The 18227-nt window shown below is 47.7% G+C and overlaps 1 protein-coding gene across 6 annotated transcripts in view; it reads right to left on the bottom strand.

Annotated features, from left to right (window-relative positions):
- The window catches only part of MTSS1 (MTSS I-BAR domain containing 1), a 163198-nt gene extending 151492 nt beyond the window's left edge, over nucleotides 1-11706 (bottom strand). For all 6 annotated transcript variants that reach the window (XM_069599902.1, XM_069599904.1, XM_069599906.1 and 3 more), the window contains exon 1: nucleotides 10484-11706. In XM_069599902.1, coding sequence (XP_069456003.1) covers nucleotides 10484-10555 — 72 coding nt within the window. In that variant the 5' untranslated portion in view covers nucleotides 10556-11706. The remainder of the gene's footprint in view (nucleotides 1-10483) is intronic.
- Nucleotides 11707-18227: the final 6521 nt, after the last annotated feature.

Below are 18227 nucleotides of genomic sequence, written 5' to 3'. Positions count from 1 at the left end.
TAGTGCCTGGTTGTACCATACAAATGCTTGTTAAGTAAGTAAAATAAAACCCGGGGGAAGGTTTTGTACCTGTACCAATACCCTCCCCCTGGTTCTGTCTCCCAACTCCAAATGAGAATCAGAGGTCTTCCCCTGGCCCCTCTCAAAATCTCATGCTGACATCTATCATGGCACTGATTACACTGATTTCCAGTAACTTGTCTGTGACTCCTCTAGACTAAACAACTTTCGGGCAAGGTCACGGATGTATTTCTACCCGCCTCCCCCCGCAGCAGTGCCTGGCAGAGAGCAGGCACTTTGTTGTACTGAATATGTGTACCGCATTCTCTCAAATTATTTACATGCTGAAAATTGAAAAGCATTTCACTCTTGTCTCTATTGCATTATCAAAGCAAAGGTACAGGTTTCTTGTATTTTCGGAAACATCTGAGTACCACTGTGGGCAGGGTACTCTGCTAGAAATTATCAGATTTCTGGGTTCCCTTGTGGCTCAGCTGGTAAAGAATCTGGCAGCAATATGGAAGTCCTGGGTTCGATCCCTGGGTTGGGAAGATCCCCTGGAGACGGGAAAGGCTACCCACTCCAGTATACTGGCCTAGAGAATTCCATGGACAGTCCATGGGGTCGCAAAGAGTCGGACAAGACTGAGCAACTTTCACTTTCAGACATAAGAGCATTTTATCTATTCATGCTAAGCCCTTTGCATATACTTTCTCTTTTAATCCTCCACAACTTTAATAGGAGACTATTACTCCACCCATTTTACAGGTAAGAAAATCAAGGCTCAGGGAACAAGAGTAATGTGCCCAGAGTAATAGAGCTAGGAAGTGGCAGTCCAAGGGCAAGCACTTAAGGCAGCATGCAGTGAGTACAGGTAGAATCAACACGCATGTGGAAAAATGCCCAAGAGTGCCTGATGTGATAGAAAGGGGAGGATGGAGAAATGAGTGACCTTTCTGGCGAGGCCTTGAAGGATGAGAAAGATCTCAGTAATGCAAAACATGGCGGAGAAGGTCCTCCAAGCGGGACAACAGCAAGAATGAAGAGCACAGGAAGTGTTCAAAGAAGCCAGGGGATGCAGATTGGGGGACACGGGGCACAGAGCAGGCCACTCCACTACAGTCAATCATTGGGAGGCCCGAAGGCCTGGCTAAGACTGGTGGGCCATAGAGAGCTAGCAGGCAGATGGCGAAAGCGAAAGTTGCTCAGTTGTGTCCGACTCTTTGCCACCCCCTGGACAATACAGTCCATGGAATTCTCCAGGCCAGAATACTGGAGTGGGAAACTGTTCCCTTCTCCAGCAGATCTTCCCAACCCAGGAATCGAACCAGGGTCTCCTGCATTACAGGCGGATTCCTTTCCAGCTGAGCTACCAGCGAAGCCCCAGTAGGCAGGTAGAAGAACCCAAACATGGCCAAGTCTTGGGAAGGGACAGAAGCCAGTACAAAGCTGTTGGTAAAACAGAGACTAGAGGCAAATGAGACTGGTCCTCAGGGTGCTTACTTCAGAAAAAGAAGGTGCAACTCAAACAAGGTGGACAGGAACAGACGGCTGGTACAAAGCAACCATCTCTCCTTACACTGGTGTAAACATCTCTAAAAGGCTTTTTTATTTTAAGCATTAAAGGCCCTGAGGACCTCAGCCAGGCACCCGGGTCTTCCCTACCTTTACAGAAGATTTGCAAATAGAAAAATGCCAATAGGCCCTGCTGAGCCAGATGAGGTTATAATGAACTCCGGAGTGATTTATATACCTAGTAAGAAGCAAAAAAAAAAATTCAACTTCTCCATTTCCTGCAACTTCATTTGCAAGTTCTAAATACAGCTCAGTAAAGGGTGGGGTCTTGTTTGCCCCAAGAAGTAGTGGAGATAATTACTGATTTCAAAACTACAGAACACTTCATTACCAAATCTGCAAGACAGAATATAACCACAGCGAACATCTTAGTCAGACATGGTGCAAAGCCCTTTAACAAATACAATCTCATTTCAGAATCCCCACAACAACATTGTAAAGATGGGCACTTTATGAGACCCATTTCATAGAAGAGGAAAATGAGGCTCAGAGAGATGAAGAAATTGGCCCACAGGATTCAAAACCAAATCTCTCTGCCATTTCCTTCTCCCCATGGAGAAGGAAATGGCAACCTACTCCAGTATTCTAGCCTGGAGAATCCCATGGACTATAGACTGTCAGGCTCCTCTGTCCATGGGGTGGCAAAAGTTGGACACAACTTAGCAACTAAACCACCTCTCTGCCTCCAAGCTCAGCAGTAGCTCCAGAATTTCCATAGAAGGGGTTTAGGGGCAATGGTGTGGCCAGAATGAATAGGATATGAGCAGGGAGCGGTGCTGCTGAGCAAGCACTGTTTTCACTCGGATGCCATGTTATAGATCTATGCTGTCCAATATGGTAGCCATCAGCCACATAACTCTTGAAACAAATTGCAAGTAAATAAAATTTAAAAATCAGTTCCTCGGTTGCACAAGCCACACTTCAAGTGCTCAAGAGTCACATGAGGCTAGTGCTTAGTGTATCTGACGACTTCCATGATAATATAAAATCGTACTGGACAGGACTACTACGGATCAACTAAAAACACCCAAGGATTCTAAAGATGCTTTTATCCTGTTGCTATTTTTTAAAATTTATTCACTTTAATGTTTCACTATAAATTTATTTTTGTTAATTGCAGTAAATACACAACATTGACCATCCTGAAGCTGGGTAGTGTTAAGTAGATTCTCACTGCTGTGTCACCATGGAAAGACACTTTTACTCAGGCAAGGTTGAGAAAACATGTCAAGGGTGCTCAGACTGTGTATAGCTGGGGGTACTTTAAAAAATCCTAGAGCCCAGGGTGTACCCCAGAGGCACTGAATCAGACCCTCTGGGGAGTAGGGTCCCAGGTATCAATGTCTTATGGCTCCCAAGGAATCCAACGCATTCATCGCTGTAGCCTTGTCCGTTCTACCAAAAGGGGCACAAAACTGCCTCTTCCTCCTCTGGCCAGACCCACCTCTCCGCCCCCTGCAGACCCCTGCCTGGGGGAGGTGGTGGGGAAGCGAGGCTCAGGCCAAACCCACCATCCACCTCTAGGACTTGGGAGGCGGCTGGTGCTGACCCAGCTAATAACTTTCACTGCTGTCCAAATTCTTCAAGGGAAAGAAAGCAAATAAAAAGACACAGAGCTCAAAAGGCACTCCATTGATTTTTTTTTTTCTTCCACCCACTTAAACTAGACAGGAAAAGAAAAACCACTTAGACACTATGATGGAGGTCATATGTGCCAAGAAATCGGCACAGAAGGGAGGTTTTCTTGGTGAATTCCATCAACTTCCCCCAAACACAGTCTTGCCACGGCTCGACCGACTCAACCCAACTGGAGGGTGACAAGGAAATAATTCAATACAGAAAGTCCTTTTACAAGAGAGTTCCAGGGCTGGACACAAAGTGAATTCAAGGCAAGGTGTTCTCATTGAGGAGCTACTGAACTTTGGGTAAATTTACTTAATTCATGTAATTGAGGGTACCAACAAGCATGGTCACCCAACCTCAGGGACCAATGGGCTCCATGGACATATAAAGGTGGCCCTCTGGTCAGTCATGGAGAAGACCATAGGGGCTGTGTATGGGGACAAGGACAGAAGCCAAGATTGGGGGTAACTTTCCCTTCTAGGAAGCCAGGAGGAGGGGAGGAGAGAGAAAGATAGGTTGTATCAGAGAAGACTGGTAAGGAGGAGGATCAGGGAAGCCACAACATGTTGATATATTACAAATTAAACCATCTCCACAAAAGTGACAGCCAGATGGGAGCCTCCCACCCCCATCTCCGCTCCCTCCGCCCTGAGTCCTCCCAGAGTCTCAGCTCAGGTTCACACCCCCAGGCTGGCTCTGGGCTGCAGGAGCTGCTATGTGACCCCGATTCCTTGCTAGGTTCTCCTGCGGGACTCAGGCAAGTGAAATGCTGCCTTCCAGAAACTCATCCACAGCCCCCTCTCTACCTTAGGCATGCTCTAAAAGCTCCAGCTTTAGGGTCAAATAGACCAAGGTCTGAATGCCAGTCTGCCTCACCAAGGCGTTAAACAAATGACCAACTCAAAGTCTCAATTTTCTCAACTTTAACGTGGGGGTGATGTGAGGAGGATGACAGGAAATCCTGGTACATAATAGATTCTCACTGAGTCCCTTCCAGCCCCCTGTTCACTACGTGCAATAAATACAGTTGCTGTTGTCTAGTGGCTGAGTCATGTCCGACTCTTTTGAGACCTCATGGACTGCAGCCCCGCCAGGCTTTTCTGACCATGGGATTTCCCACCCAAGAATACTGGAGTGGGTTGCCATTTCCTTCTCTAGGGGATCTTCCCGACCCAGGGATCAAACCTGAGTCTCCTGATTGGCACAAGGATTCTTTACCACTGAGCCACCAGGGGAACCCAAACAAACACAGAGCACCAGTATGCCAGGTGGCACCCCAGAACATCTTCAACTGGGAAGCAGCAAATGACACAGCCCCAAGCCAAGGTCTTCCCTGGGCTAAGATGTAGGAAACACTAATAATGTTGAGGGGGTTGGCTTTATTTGGCGGGGGTGGGGGGGTGTGATTGTAACACGTATGTGTGTGCGTGATACAGACTCAGATGAACCCTTCCACAGTCTCCAGCTCATTCAAGGGAAAACCTTGGCAGTCAAATACAATGTGCTTCCTCAGTGCTCATCCAATTAATTTATTCCATTTGTCTCTCCAGTTTGCTACTTAATAAGGACATATCAGCAGTGCGATCTGAAAATCTGAGTTAAACGGCTTCAGGCATCACGGTTCCCTCTCAGGGTCCCAAATGTGGCCTGTCTGCTGTCCTACGCAGCTGAACCTGCCCTGTAGCTTTTGTTTGGCTCGGGGAGAGGTATTTCTCTGTTTTTGCAAAGGTGTGGGTTTTAGGGGAAAGTGTCCTGAAGGCAATTCCGAGAAGTAATGGCAAACTCAAACGGATCTCATTTTCCCATACCCGATCTGAATATCTAAATGGTCTTGCTATAGAAGGAATCTGGCCAGCTCTTGCTCATCCCTGGGAAGACGGAAAGGGCCTAGATGAAAATTACAGATAAAGAGCCTAATGAATCAATAGTTTCAACCTTTTCACCCTCCAAGCACTTTAAAGACCTCAAGTGAGCTGGCCAAATTGACACTGCTTTAGTTTTTTCTTTCTCTCTACCCCAAGAGGCAAAAAAGAGTTTGAAGGCTAAAAGGTCAGCAGCAGAGTATGCATGGGACATACTTGTGGCAAAAAATTGTTCACTGTCTCTCTGAAATACAAACTGAACTAGGGACCCTGTATCTTTACTTGCTGAAAATACAGCATCAAGCTCAACACTTGTGACGACACCAATGCTTGATCGATACTGTAGGACTGTGAGTACACGTTACTCTCATAAGAACTAAATGATGGGACTTTCCTGGCAGTTCAGTGGTTAAGTCTCCACACTTCCACTTAAGGGACATGGGTTCAATCCCTGGTCAGGAATATCCCACATACCACATGGCATGGCCATAAAATAAATAAAATTACTCTCTTAAAAAATATAAATAAAAATTGGAAAAAAGAAAGAACTAAGTGATCGCTGAACTGGGCAAAATTCAAAGTCAGCCTACCTTCCATGCAAACTGTGACTAAGAATGACCTTCTTTCAACTCATTACCAACTAGGATCTCAGAATACAAAGGTTCATAGAATCAAACAAGTTCTAAACAATCTGGTTAAATATGATGAATAAGGGATTCTCCCCCACAGAGATGCTCAAACCAAGACCAAAAAAAAGACTTCTTCCCAAACTGGAACATGAAAAATTACACCTAAAAACCCTCGGAGATTGATCTACAGAGAGCAAACCCTGTATCTCTGAACAGGCACCATTCCCGGCAGTTCCCTGCTGCCGGTTTTATGACATCTTTACTTCTCTTCCTTCTCCCAGAGGCCTATACTGAGGAAGCTGTAAAAGCCTGGGCAAACACAGCCATTTGCTAAGAGAAAAAGCAACGTGGGGCCCATCTGTACTTTACAAGGGCTTGGCTTGTCTGTCTTTGCATAGCACCATTTACGGAGCAGCCCACCTCCCTCAGAGACCAGGCCACTGGCGGAGGCCTCGGGTGGACTTTCAGTATCTTTCTAGAGAAAACTTTTTTTTTCCCTTCTTTTGAAAGAGCCAAACGGAAGTCCGACAGGGGCTGACCAATGTCCTTTCCCAGGCTGAACTACCAGCCCCTCCTTTACGGCCACCATATTGAATTGAACTGGACAAGCAGCTCTCGAAGGGCAGCCTTGGCCCCTCCACCGCCCAGCAAAAGGCCTTCCACACAGCAGGCCTTCAACAAACCCTGAGGAAGTGAGCCTCCTGTCTGACAGCAACCCCAAAACAAAACAGTAAGAGGTGGGGGGTGGCGGAGAAAACCCTGAAATCATTATCCAGCCCTGGATTCACTGCTCACATTCTTGATCTTGTGATAAGTAAGGGAAAATAGCATGATGTGTCTTCGAAACACAAAAGATTTCCATGGAATTCAAGAAGTCCCTTTAGCCGGTCTAATTTTAGGTAGAATTTAGGAGAGGAGGATACTGGTGGCAAACAGAGGTGGGGGGCAGTGGAAGAAAATTGAACAAGGCCCCTATTCTGCTCGGCACAGGTGCTGGTAACAGGATACCCCTGTCTAAAGTGAGACGTGGGTGGGGAACTCAAGGTGGGGTTGGGTATTCTTTCACCCCCAGTCACATTATATAACCCCAAACATACTCTCCAATCCAGTACAAAGTTCTCACTGCATTCGGGCCCCACACAGCTCCTAACATGCTGACTCTTGAGCAACAAAGCAGAGGAAAATATGTGATTTTAGCATCCAACTTCTTGTTTTTTTAACTAAGTTAATTATTAAAAAAAAGACAGACATCAACAGAGTGAACTGACCTCAAGTTTGGCCAGGGTCTCCTGGTCTTAGAAGCTTTCCAAACATCACCGAATTCTACATGCCGGTTCAATTACTTAACTAAAAAGATTTTCAAATACAAATCTTAGGTCAGTACGTTGTACACCTGAAACTAATGTTACGTGTCACAGCTCAATTTTAAGGAAAGTAATGGCACAGATCTGCTGTTTGAAGCATTAGCTGTGTTTCTTGGGACTTGGAGAGAAATTCCAAAAAGATTTCAGGATCAACTAATTTAGTCAACAGGGTTGAAACACCAGAAGTCAGTCATCTGGCCTTCCACAGTTGCTTCCAAGCTACAGTTCCCCTAGACGAACTGCCGATGGGCCCGTGCCTCCAGCCACATGAATCCTGTCTCTCCTTCCCTCTGGGACCAGCTCACATCAGATGACTTGATTTATGTGGAAAGGCAGCCAGTAAGCGATTTTGCACACCACCATTCATTAGTGACCACCACAGTAGGGTGGAAGAAAGGGAAAAAACACAAGGTTTCCTCTCATCAAGGAATCAATAAGTTATTTAACAGCTGCTGTGGGATCCCAGTGGAAGAAAACGAAGGGTTTCTTCACTGCTCCCGTCCCCCTGAAAAGGACACAACGCATACCCTGACAGCCCAGGACTTAGCCAGATGAAGGATCGTTAGAAGAAAGCAGAAAGAATCCTCCCCAGCTTTTCCATGTCTTGAGGTTCTTTGGTTTCGGAAGATGGATGGGGCTAAGCCTTGAAATTACTCCATTTTTTGTTGTTTTCTTTTTCTTTTTTTCCTCCAAAGAGGAAATTGACTCCCTTCCTGTGTTGCTGTACATTTTGGAGAATCAAATGCTACTTTAAAACAAAAATTTTTTTTCCTTACCCTTTCCTCACCCCACTTTAACATCACTTCGGAGAAAATAACCTAAAAATGTTCTCAAGATGGCATTTCAAATGAGCTTCCAAAACGTATATGTGTCCTTCACAGCAAACAGAAAGGGGACCACAAGCGTCGTAAACGTATTGTGGGAGTTCAAGAAAAAAGCAGGTCCTTAGAAAGACAGCCCACTTCAGATATTAAAAAGTGACTTTTATTGCTGACAACTTCATGCATAAGCATACCACACAACACTACATGCCCAAATTTTAAAATTCCCCTTTAAAATGTCACTGCCTTCTAATCCACGAAGAAGTCTTTTCCAAAGAAAACTCCATGAAAAACACTCTGCAACTGTCTTAGGCATAAACAATCATGGAAATTAGACACCACCCCTTTTCCCCTCATCTCTCTACTCCCCAAAAGTCTGAAATTCTGCAGATCTCAAGGCATGTTTTCGTCTTCCACTCCACTTCACTTTGAAAACCTTTGACTGACAAAACAAAATAAACCTTTAAAATAAATGTCTTCCCAACAGGATGTTGAACAAACCCGACTCAATTCAGAGAAAGAGCTCAGGAACCACAAACTATAGATCCAGCACTCAAAGGGTATTAAATAAGTCTTTATTTTTAACTGGAATCTTGTGGAAGGAGAAGCACGCCACGTTAGCACCCATCCCCGGCCAGAAGGCACTGCAGGGCAGCCAGGACACATCAGGCGGAAAGCATGGGCGCCCGCCCTGAAGTGGGTTACTTTCGAAGGGCTTGGGATTCCAACCCATAAGAACTGAGCCTGGATTCTGGATTAATGAACAAAGAGGAGAAAAAAATCAGGTGTGAACACACTGAGACTGCAGTGGGGACCCAGTAGGTCACTGGGTCCGCGTTATACAGAGGGACTAGAAACATCCATTTCTCTCCTCCAAAACACACAAGCAGTTCTCCCAACCCATCTCAAATTCTTCCCCTGGTGATCATAATCCACGTGTGCCTCCAACCAAATCTTGTTTGATTACAAGGCCTGTAGACTTCACTTAACAAGAAATATCCCAGAGTCCACAGAGGGAACCAAGCTTTGTCTCAATTATTCAATGGGGGTTGGGGGCAAAGGAATGAAAGCGCTGTCTTTGAACAGGACATAATCCATCTAATTCCAAGGGGCTGGATTAGAGGCATTCCTGGGCAAGCGAGGTCGCTGAACAGAATGCTCCACGAATGTCAATTTCTGACAAAAGGCACAGGCTCTGCAGGAGAATTTCAAAATGGACCAGACCAGGACGCAGGCACCTTGGCAAAGTTCACCCTGGGCGAGGTGGCAGTTGGTGCTAAGAGGAGAAAACAGGCCGTGACAGCTGAGCATTCCTTCCCAAAGTCCATCTCCCAGGCGGAAACCCTCTCCAAACCTTACATTTCAACAGACAAAAGCACCTCCAGACGTGCAGGCAGCGGCTGAAGAGGGGCTGTCCACACCCACTCGCTGCACAGCTTTCCAAACCTGCCCACTCGTTTTGGAAGCAGAGCTTTTAATTAAACACCACCTCCCCGGATCTGTTGAGGCAAACTGGGGCTGGGCTAGAGCCAAAGAGAAGCTCCCTAAATACACATGAAAAAAAAAAATTCCCCCCACCGCCCCCAATTCCCACCTCCAGCCAGCTCGCGCGGCTGGTTATATTTCCTTTAGATTAGTAAGTAACACAGGGCCCTGGTCTATCTCTATGCACAGAAAATCCACATTCAAGGATCAGGTTATCCCCAGTCCCACCCTTCGCAGGAAAAAGCCTGGGTGTTGTTCCCCGCCCCCATCACACACACTCACGCGCGCGCGGGCGGGCACGCGCGCACACGCGCACACACACACACACACACGCACAGACACACACACACAGTCTTCACAATCCTTCCAAGAGAAAACCTGGTGTCTGTGCGTGTTAGGCGGGTCGGGGATACAGTTGTTTAAGATGCCCCAGTCCCGCCTTCGGGCTGGGAGCCTCAGTCTGGGGACGTGGGGTCCCCCGCAAGACTGCTCTGGGAACTTCTGCTCCACACCCCAGGGGAGGGCCGAGGGGAGGCACGAAAACCCCAACCAGCTTTGGAAGAGCCTAATTAATACCTAATTTGCTCAGATCGCCCCCAGGTGGACCTGAAAGCCCACGAGCGACAGGGAGGTCTCCTTCCCAGTCTCTCGGGCTGGGGGGCTCCTTCTCACAGCTGGGCAGAGCCCCTCCCCTCTCCCCACCACCGCGCCAGGCGCCCCCTCCCGTACCCCGGGGAATCAGGTGTCCGCCCAAGCATCCACCCCCTGCGGGTCGCAGACACTCAGACCAGCGACAGACAATGGAAAACTTGGAGCCAGGGCCCCGGGCCCCCAGGGAAATGAGATGATGCGGTCCCCTGGGACAATGAGCGGGAGCGGGCAGGGACCATCAGATACTGCTCCCCACCCCTCGTCCCCACCGAGAGAAGCCGTCCGCTCGGTGACCCAGCAGAACCCAGAGCGGCGCCCCGGGTGAGCAGGTGACACCCGGGCCAGAGCGCTCTCGCAGGTGGCCGGCGGCCACGGCGCAGGCAAGGGCCGGGCGGCTGGCCCGGGGCGGAGGCGAAGACTCGCGGCGAGGTCAGAGCGCAGCGGCGGCCGCAGCCGCTCACCCGGCGTCCTACCTTCATGTCGCTAATGATGGTCTGGAAGAGGCCTCCGAGCGCGCTGCATTCCTTCTCAATCACAGCCTCCATTTTCCCGGCGCGGGCAGGGGCAGGACAGACACTTGGAGCCGCCTGGACTGTGCGCGGGGCCGGGGATCTCTCACCCCGGGAGGAATTTCACCGTCCGAGTGACCCACCTCCGACTCGCAGCCTCTTCTGCAAAGAGGACGAAATGCCCGAGATCGACTGTTCTCTCCCCAAAATAATACTAAAATATTTTTAAAGCCAACCCGCTCCGTAGGGCGCCTACAGGCAGCGCTCCGCTCCTGGCCTTAAAAATGCCCGGAGAAGACTGACAATCAGGCCACCACTGGTGCCCACGACAGAAACGGCAAAGCCCATCTTGAAGCAGAGAAAATCGCCCGCTGACCAGGGGCCAGCGCCATTTCAAAATGCAAGATTTTCTAATTTAACTGATGTTTCTGAAATGAAACAAAAAAAAAATCGCCCAAGAGCAGATCGGGTCTGCTCGCGGAGCCCTGATCTGTTGCTAGCAGCCGCGGCCGCCGCCTCCTTTTCTGTCCTGCGCGCCCAGCCCCAGCGCTCGCTACAGCTCGGCTCTTGCGGACGTTCGCAGGGGCGCACGCGCGCTCGCGGCCTTGCGTCCGCGGGGAGGCGCGGGGAGGGCGCGCATACGGGGCCGCGCGGCCGCCGCACGCGGGCGGGGCTGGGAGCGCGTGCCCGGGAGGCGCGTGGGGCGCCGGCCGCAGAATAGAGCCGGCAGGCGCGCGGGCGGTGCAGGGAAGATCCAATCCCCGCGGGAGCCTCCTCCGCCCAGCACCCGCCCCCCGCCTCCCCTGGGCCGCGGGTCGCAGAGCCGAGAGGGAGTGTCAGCACGCGGCTGGTCGAGCGCCCACACCACAATGGCTGCGAGCGCCCGGCACGGAGGGTGCAGCCGTCGGCCTCGGGGACTTGCACGGTGGCACGATTAGCGCAGTACCTTGCAACTAGGGAGCGCTCGGTAGGGCGGGAAAACTGCCGCTACTGCTGTTGCTGCTGCAGGCTTCTAAGAGGCCCGTTCTCTGCTATCAGGACTGCAGAGCCAAGTCACTATTGCAAGCAGCCAAATACGTAATTAGGAAGAGTTCGGGGGCGTATCCTGCAGCGAGATGCCGAGTTCAGTAAGTTGCAGGATTATGGGAAAGTGGATTGATTTTGCTATTGCAAAATAAATGGCATTGCGCTTCTCTGTCCTGCTCGTCAGTTTATGGAGATTGCTGACTGCCCCTGACTTGGGCGGTGGTTTTTCAAGCGCTCTGAGAACATCCGGGTGGTGGTGGTACTGCAGAGAGCCCCGCTGGGAGTTTTAACCTGGAAATGGTACCAAAGAACTCAGGTTGATTTGGGAGCTGGTGGTTTGTTTTCCCAACTCCACCGCCTAACCACGCAACCAGATCTGTCATTTAGATCAACACCAAATAGACAAGGAGGAGGGGAGTCAAATGAGTAGATTTGCAAAGACCTGAAAACAAGCCCCCAGGTCTGGGCTGTTCCTTGACCCTTGAAGCACAAAGCTGTTCCCTTGTTTGAAGCACAAAGCAGGAGGAAAGGTGGGAGAGGGTAACAAAAGAAACTGCAAAATGCTGTACAGGCTCCTAGCAGACTCAGAACTAGGAAAAGATCTGGCTTTGCAAACTGCGTGAACCAAAGCGATGCATGGAGCTGTAGAAGATAATTTTCCTCTGGGCCACCCTGCCCCATTCTTAGTCATCGTCTCTCTCTCCACCCCTGTTCCCCAAGTCATGAGTGTTACTGCTAGAATTAGCTCATCTCTTGGGCAACCCCCTGGATCCTGTCCCCAAGGTCACTCGGATGCATAACTCTCATCTTCACCTTGCCAATAACCTTGACACATAGTTTGCTTTTGATCATTATCATTATTATGATTTCAATACTATCAGTATATCAGAATCACTGCTTGTAGGGCCACATTGCCTGGGTCCAAGCTCCGGGTGAAAACCAATTCATGGTATGCGCTTTGGCCATACTAAATGGGCCTCAGTTTCTTCACCTGCAAATGGGGATAAAGGGAGCATCAACCGCATAGGGCTGTTCTGAGTTTTACCTGCACTGTTATACATAAAGCATTTAGACTGGTTCCTGGCCAATAGTAAATAAGCACTCAATAAATCTCATCAACAGAAATAGATTCACTGCAGCACTGTTCACAATAGCCAAGATGTGGGAACAACCTAAATGTCCATGACAGTTAAACTGATAAAGAAAATATAGTCTGTATACACAATGAGACATTAACCTTAAAAAGGAAGGAAATCCCAGGATTTCCCTGACTCTATGCTGCCAATGCAGGGAGTGCAGATTCAATCCCTGGTCAGGGAAATAAGATCCCATATACCTCGAGGCCAAAAGATAAAAATAAATAAACAAACCTTTTAAAAGAAGGAAATCCTGCATTATGGGACAACATGGATTAGACCAAGGACATTATGCTAAGTGATAAGACACAGCTAAGTCAGAGGACAAATACTTCGCAATTCCACTCATATGAAGTGTGTAAACTTGTCAAGCTCATCTAATTGGAGAGATAAGAATGCTGGTCACCAGGAGCTGGGGGTGGGGGCATGGGGAGTTTCTAATCAATGATCATGAAATCTCAGCTATGCAGGACGAACAACTTCCAGAGGTCTGTTGCACAACACTGCTTATAATTAACCATGCCATATTGTACACTTTAAAATCTGTCAGGCGGGTAGATCAAACGTGAAGCGTTCCTACCACAATGAAATAAAATTTGAGAAAGAAGTAGGGACCAGGTCAAGGGTCATTCTCAGCCTGATCCCAGAGTGCATGTCGCAAGCCTATAATGTTGGCATGCTGTCCCACTGACATGGCTGAGGGCCTACTGTACACAGTCTAGGTGTTTTACCTGTATTATATCTAATCATCACCACAGACTTGAGAAGAAGGTGGTCAATCGAGCCTTTATTTTACTGTTGGAAAGTGGCAGGCAGGACTCCAGCTGTGGATGGCTGACTCCCATGCCTGAGGTGTTCCTTCTATCCAGTCTCCAACCCTCCTGGGCTAGAGCCCCACGCCTAAGCCCAAGGACCCTGCAGCCGGCTTTCCTGCCACATGCCTGCATTTAGATGCCCCCAAAGCCCCAACTTGAGCGGTGTTTCCCAAAGCTCACCTCTTTTGCCTCCTTATTCTTTGGCTCTACGCTGGCCACGGATTTGAGAGGCAGGCCCTTGTCTTTCACAACTAAGTGAACCATCCCAAATCACCTTGAGAGGGAGTCTGGGAGTTTCCACAAGGCAGGAAAAGCCTAGAGGTGAGACAACAACACTTGGCATTTTTAATAAGGTGAGTCTGAGAAATGGAGGGATTATGAGCAGGAAAATAACAAAGTCAGACTGACACCCCCTACATGACATGCTTTCCCCCATGTTTGAGCATCCCTCTAAGTTTTTCTATCTTCAAAACACCCAACACTCACTGAGCAGGCATCAAGATTTTATTAACATGCAATTTGTCCCAGGAGTATTTGCTTGTTTTTTAATAACTCTTAGGAGGAGGAACACAAAGTAATGAATCTACTGGAGGAATTTCAACTCCCCTGATCTCGGGAAGGAGAGTTGGGAAGGCAAGGAAGTCTTCCCCAAGCAGTGCCCATCACCCTCCTTGGACTAGGGTGTACACCACCATCTCCTGGCTCTGTGACCTTGGGGACACTGTATGATCTCTGCAGCCAGCCTCTTGGGAGTTCCTAACCCATGGGCCTATTACCCTGTAATGCCTCACACCACAGTTCCCTTCCCTCCCAGACGTGAGTCCTAGCCTTAGGTGCATGAGCTGCACAAGGGCCTGGCGTTGTTCTCAAACTTGGCAATTGACATGCCATGGGGGAATTTTAAAACACCCATGCCTGGGCTCCACTCCCACAGGAGCCTGACTTAACTGGTCTATGGCGTGGGCCTCAGGACTTTAAAGTCTCCCAGATGAGTCTAATGTACAGCAAATTTAAGAACCCTGATCTAAGGAAACTGAACAGAAGATACCCATGCCCAGGTCCTACCTCTAAATAACTAGAGTCTCTGGGGACTGGGATCCAGAATTTTTTTTAATGTATCATACAGATTTCATTCCATCTTCTTAAAAGGATGTATAGGCATGTGTGTATGTGTGTATCTTATCACTATTTGCCTTACATAAATGAGATAACATCACACACACACATACACACACACACACACAAGCACATTTCTGGATCTTGTAAGTAACACTTTAATTAGCACCTCTTGCTATCAACAATTCCTGGAGAAATCCCTCCAGGTCAGTTAATATTGTCCTACTAGGTTCTTTAGCTACTTTCACTTTAAAAAAAAATTTTTGATGAAACTTCAGAGGTACAGAAACAGTACAAGGGGAGTGCAACTCTTCTCCATCTCTCTTCATTGAGTCCCCAGATGATAACCCATTATGGTATTTGCTCCAGGCCTAGGTGTGGTTTACAGCCTTCTCAGCTGATTCTAGTGTGCGACTAGATTGTATGTGAGGCCCCCAGTTTTCTGCGAGACTTCAGGCAATGTTAGTAAAACCCCTGACCCTTGTGAGGGGTCTTTGCATTAGAGGGTGCTGGGCGAGGTGGTTGAATGGATAGGCTCAGAAACAGACTGCCTGGCTTTGAATTCTGGCTCATCGTCCTTTTCTGTGCCTCAATTTCCTCATCTGTAAAACAGATCATGGAAATACAAGGCGTTAAGGCTGTATGAGGCCTGAATGGCATTACTTTGTCTAATACTTGGCACATAGTAAGTAGTCAATAAAGGCTAGTTATTAATATTTTTAAAAGGTTTTGGCCATGAAGCATGCAGAATCTTAGTTCCCTGACTAAGAATCGAACCCCAGGCCCCCTACAGTGGAAGCATGAGGGCGTAAGCACTAGAGCGCCAGGGAATTTTCAAGTTATTAACACATATTAATCATTAGCACAGCTCTTCTATGAAATAAAATTGGTTTAAGCTCACTCTCACGACCTCTAAGCAGAACTCTTTATGAGGCCAGAGCCACCAAATCCCTTGAAAAGCTGAGGAGTTGTCAGTACATTAACGGCTTTCCTGGTGGCTCAGTCGTAAAGAATCATCTACAATGCAGGAGTCGGAGATGTGGATTCAGGAAGATCCCCTAGAAGAGGGCATAGCAACCCACTCCAGTATTCTTGCCTGGAGAATCCCATAGACAGAGGAGATTGACAGGCCACAGTCCATAGCGTCACAAAGAGTCAGACACAACTGAAGGAAGTTTGCACGCACGCGGTATATCAAACTGTCTCAAATGTAGAGTCAGAACCCCTTTTGAAGATGAAACTAGCAAGAGTCAACAAGTCATATCTGTGGCAATGACTCACCTTGAGATGTTTGGGATGTGTTTGTGGATGGTGGCCTGGGAGACACTCAAATGTAACCTCAGTGTGCAGAACGTGTCACAGGGGCAGGAAACTCATGAAAGAAGGTCTCACTTCATGGACTGATTGGCTGCCAGGCCAAATAATACTGGAACAGTAGGGTCACAAGCCCATGCCCACAGGGGTCAGGCAGCACACCTGAGTGAAGCAGGCCAGGTGGAAGTTCACCTGGTCAGGGAGACTGTCAAGCTCTGAAGAGCAAGTTCTCCTTCTAAGTCCAGCTGCTCCCCAGTCCAAGGCCAAATGGGGAAGGTGGGCCCTGAATTTCCACATATTCCAGTCCTTCTGGTAGAGCTGAAAGCTTGGAGCTTGATGAGAAGTTTGCCCAAATCAAAATATTTTAAAATTTCCCTGTTTTTAGAAACTCGCCTGGAGACCAGTGTGCAGCTTCTGGTCATGGAATCAAATACAGTAATTCCCCTACATATGAACAAGCTCTGTTCTAGGAGCACATTCTTTTCTTTTCTTTTTTTTTTTTAACGTATTTTTTAAAATTTATGTTTAACTGAAGAATAATTTCTTTAGAGTATTGTGTTGGTTTCTATCAAACATCAACATGAATCAGCCATAGGTTTACCCATATCCCCTTCCACTTGAGCATCCCTCCCACCCCTCTAAGTTCTTACCAAGCCCTGTTTGAGTTCCCTGAGTCATACAGCAAATTCCCACTGGTTATGTATTTCACATACAATAATATCTGGAGTTACTCTCTGCATACATCCCACCCTCTCCTTCCTTCCCCCTACCCAGTTGTGTCCATAAGTCTGTACATTCTTAAGTCCAACTTGTACGTAAGTCCAGCAAAGTTAGCCTGGGTGCCCAAGTAACACAATCGGCTCCATAGTACCATACTGCAATAGGTTAATAATACTTTTTACAAAAATAATACATACATAAAAAACAAACGTAAAAAATACAGAAAATGCTTTAAATCTTATGATATAGTATCTTGAAAAATACAATGGTACAGTACAACAACTGGCATATAGGGGCCTCTGACATCCTTCTCCTTATTTATATTCTCCCAAATGCCTGATGACTACCAACCTGGCTTCTGAGTAGCCATCATATTGAGAACAGGGCTCCCAGGGGAGTTGATATCCCCATTGCATTTTTAGAACAAGAGTGTCCCAAGCCTGATCGCTTCTTCTTCTGAAGCTTAGCTTTTTCTGTTCCACACAACTCTGATGAGACAAAGGAACATTTTGTATGTAATATATGAGTTCTGGTTAGAGTAGCAATAAAAGAAGATGAGAAGCATATTATTTGAGAACACCCTACCTTTAACATACCATGCGAAGCAATTGAAAAGCCGTCTAATTATTTTTAATCAATCAGAGGCATCTGAGTTGACCTAGAAATGGAAAATATTACACGTTACACAAAACCCAACATTTTGTGATATAAACAGTCTGAAAAGGTGACTTCCAGTCTTTGTAGAGAGGCAGATTCTATAACCTGAAAGCCCTCCAGCTATGGCTGTGAAGACGCTCAAGGTACAATGTAACCAGAACCCTTTCAAATACAGGGCAGAGCTGGTATGAAAGAAAGGAAGTCCTCAGAGGCTGGAAGCAAAGAGGAAGATAACAACCAGCAGAGAATATGTGGAGCTGATGCCTCCATTGCCCTGGGAGGAGCCCTTGGTTTCAGTAATCCAGGGGCCCAGATGTTCACCCACAAAAGGGGATCAGAAAAAGAGGCCCTGGACCAATACATCCTCCATGTATGAAGGATGCATAACTGAGAGCCCTCTTCAGAGTCAGAAAGCCCCCTCCCTCCTGCAACCACCCCCCACAATGGCACAGCTTCAAGGACAGGTGGACCAGGAAGCACTGTGCCTAGTAGGACAGGTAGCCGATGCCAAGTGTGATAGCCTTGGTTCAGGCTCTGGGTAGGGGGCCAAAAAGTGTACAATGAGAATGCGCAACCAGAGGCCTGCATCACAGCTGCGTTTGGAGTTTGGATTTGTTTTACCTTGAATAGATCCAAAATGCCCAACATAAGAATTATTGTGAAAGCTTGTTACTGGCCTAAAATAATCCTGAGTAACCCAGCAGAAGCAACAGCGAAATAGCTCGGAGGGGACCCAGTTTCAATCAAGTCCTCATAGGATTCCCACACATAAAGGCCCTGGAATGGGTTCAGAATTCAAAAGTATACGTTACATAAAGGAATAGATCGAGAGTCAGCAGACAGGGACTTCCCACCTTGCAATGCAGGAGACATGGGTTCAGTCCCTGAGTCGGGGAACTAAGATTCCCAATGCCTCAGAGCAAC

This window comes from Ovis canadensis, chromosome 9 (genome assembly GCF_042477335.2).
Source record: "Ovis canadensis isolate MfBH-ARS-UI-01 breed Bighorn chromosome 9, ARS-UI_OviCan_v2, whole genome shotgun sequence".
Taxonomy (NCBI): domain Eukaryota; kingdom Metazoa; phylum Chordata; class Mammalia; order Artiodactyla; family Bovidae; genus Ovis; species Ovis canadensis.
This window is presented reverse-complemented; position numbering and strand designations above follow the sequence as displayed.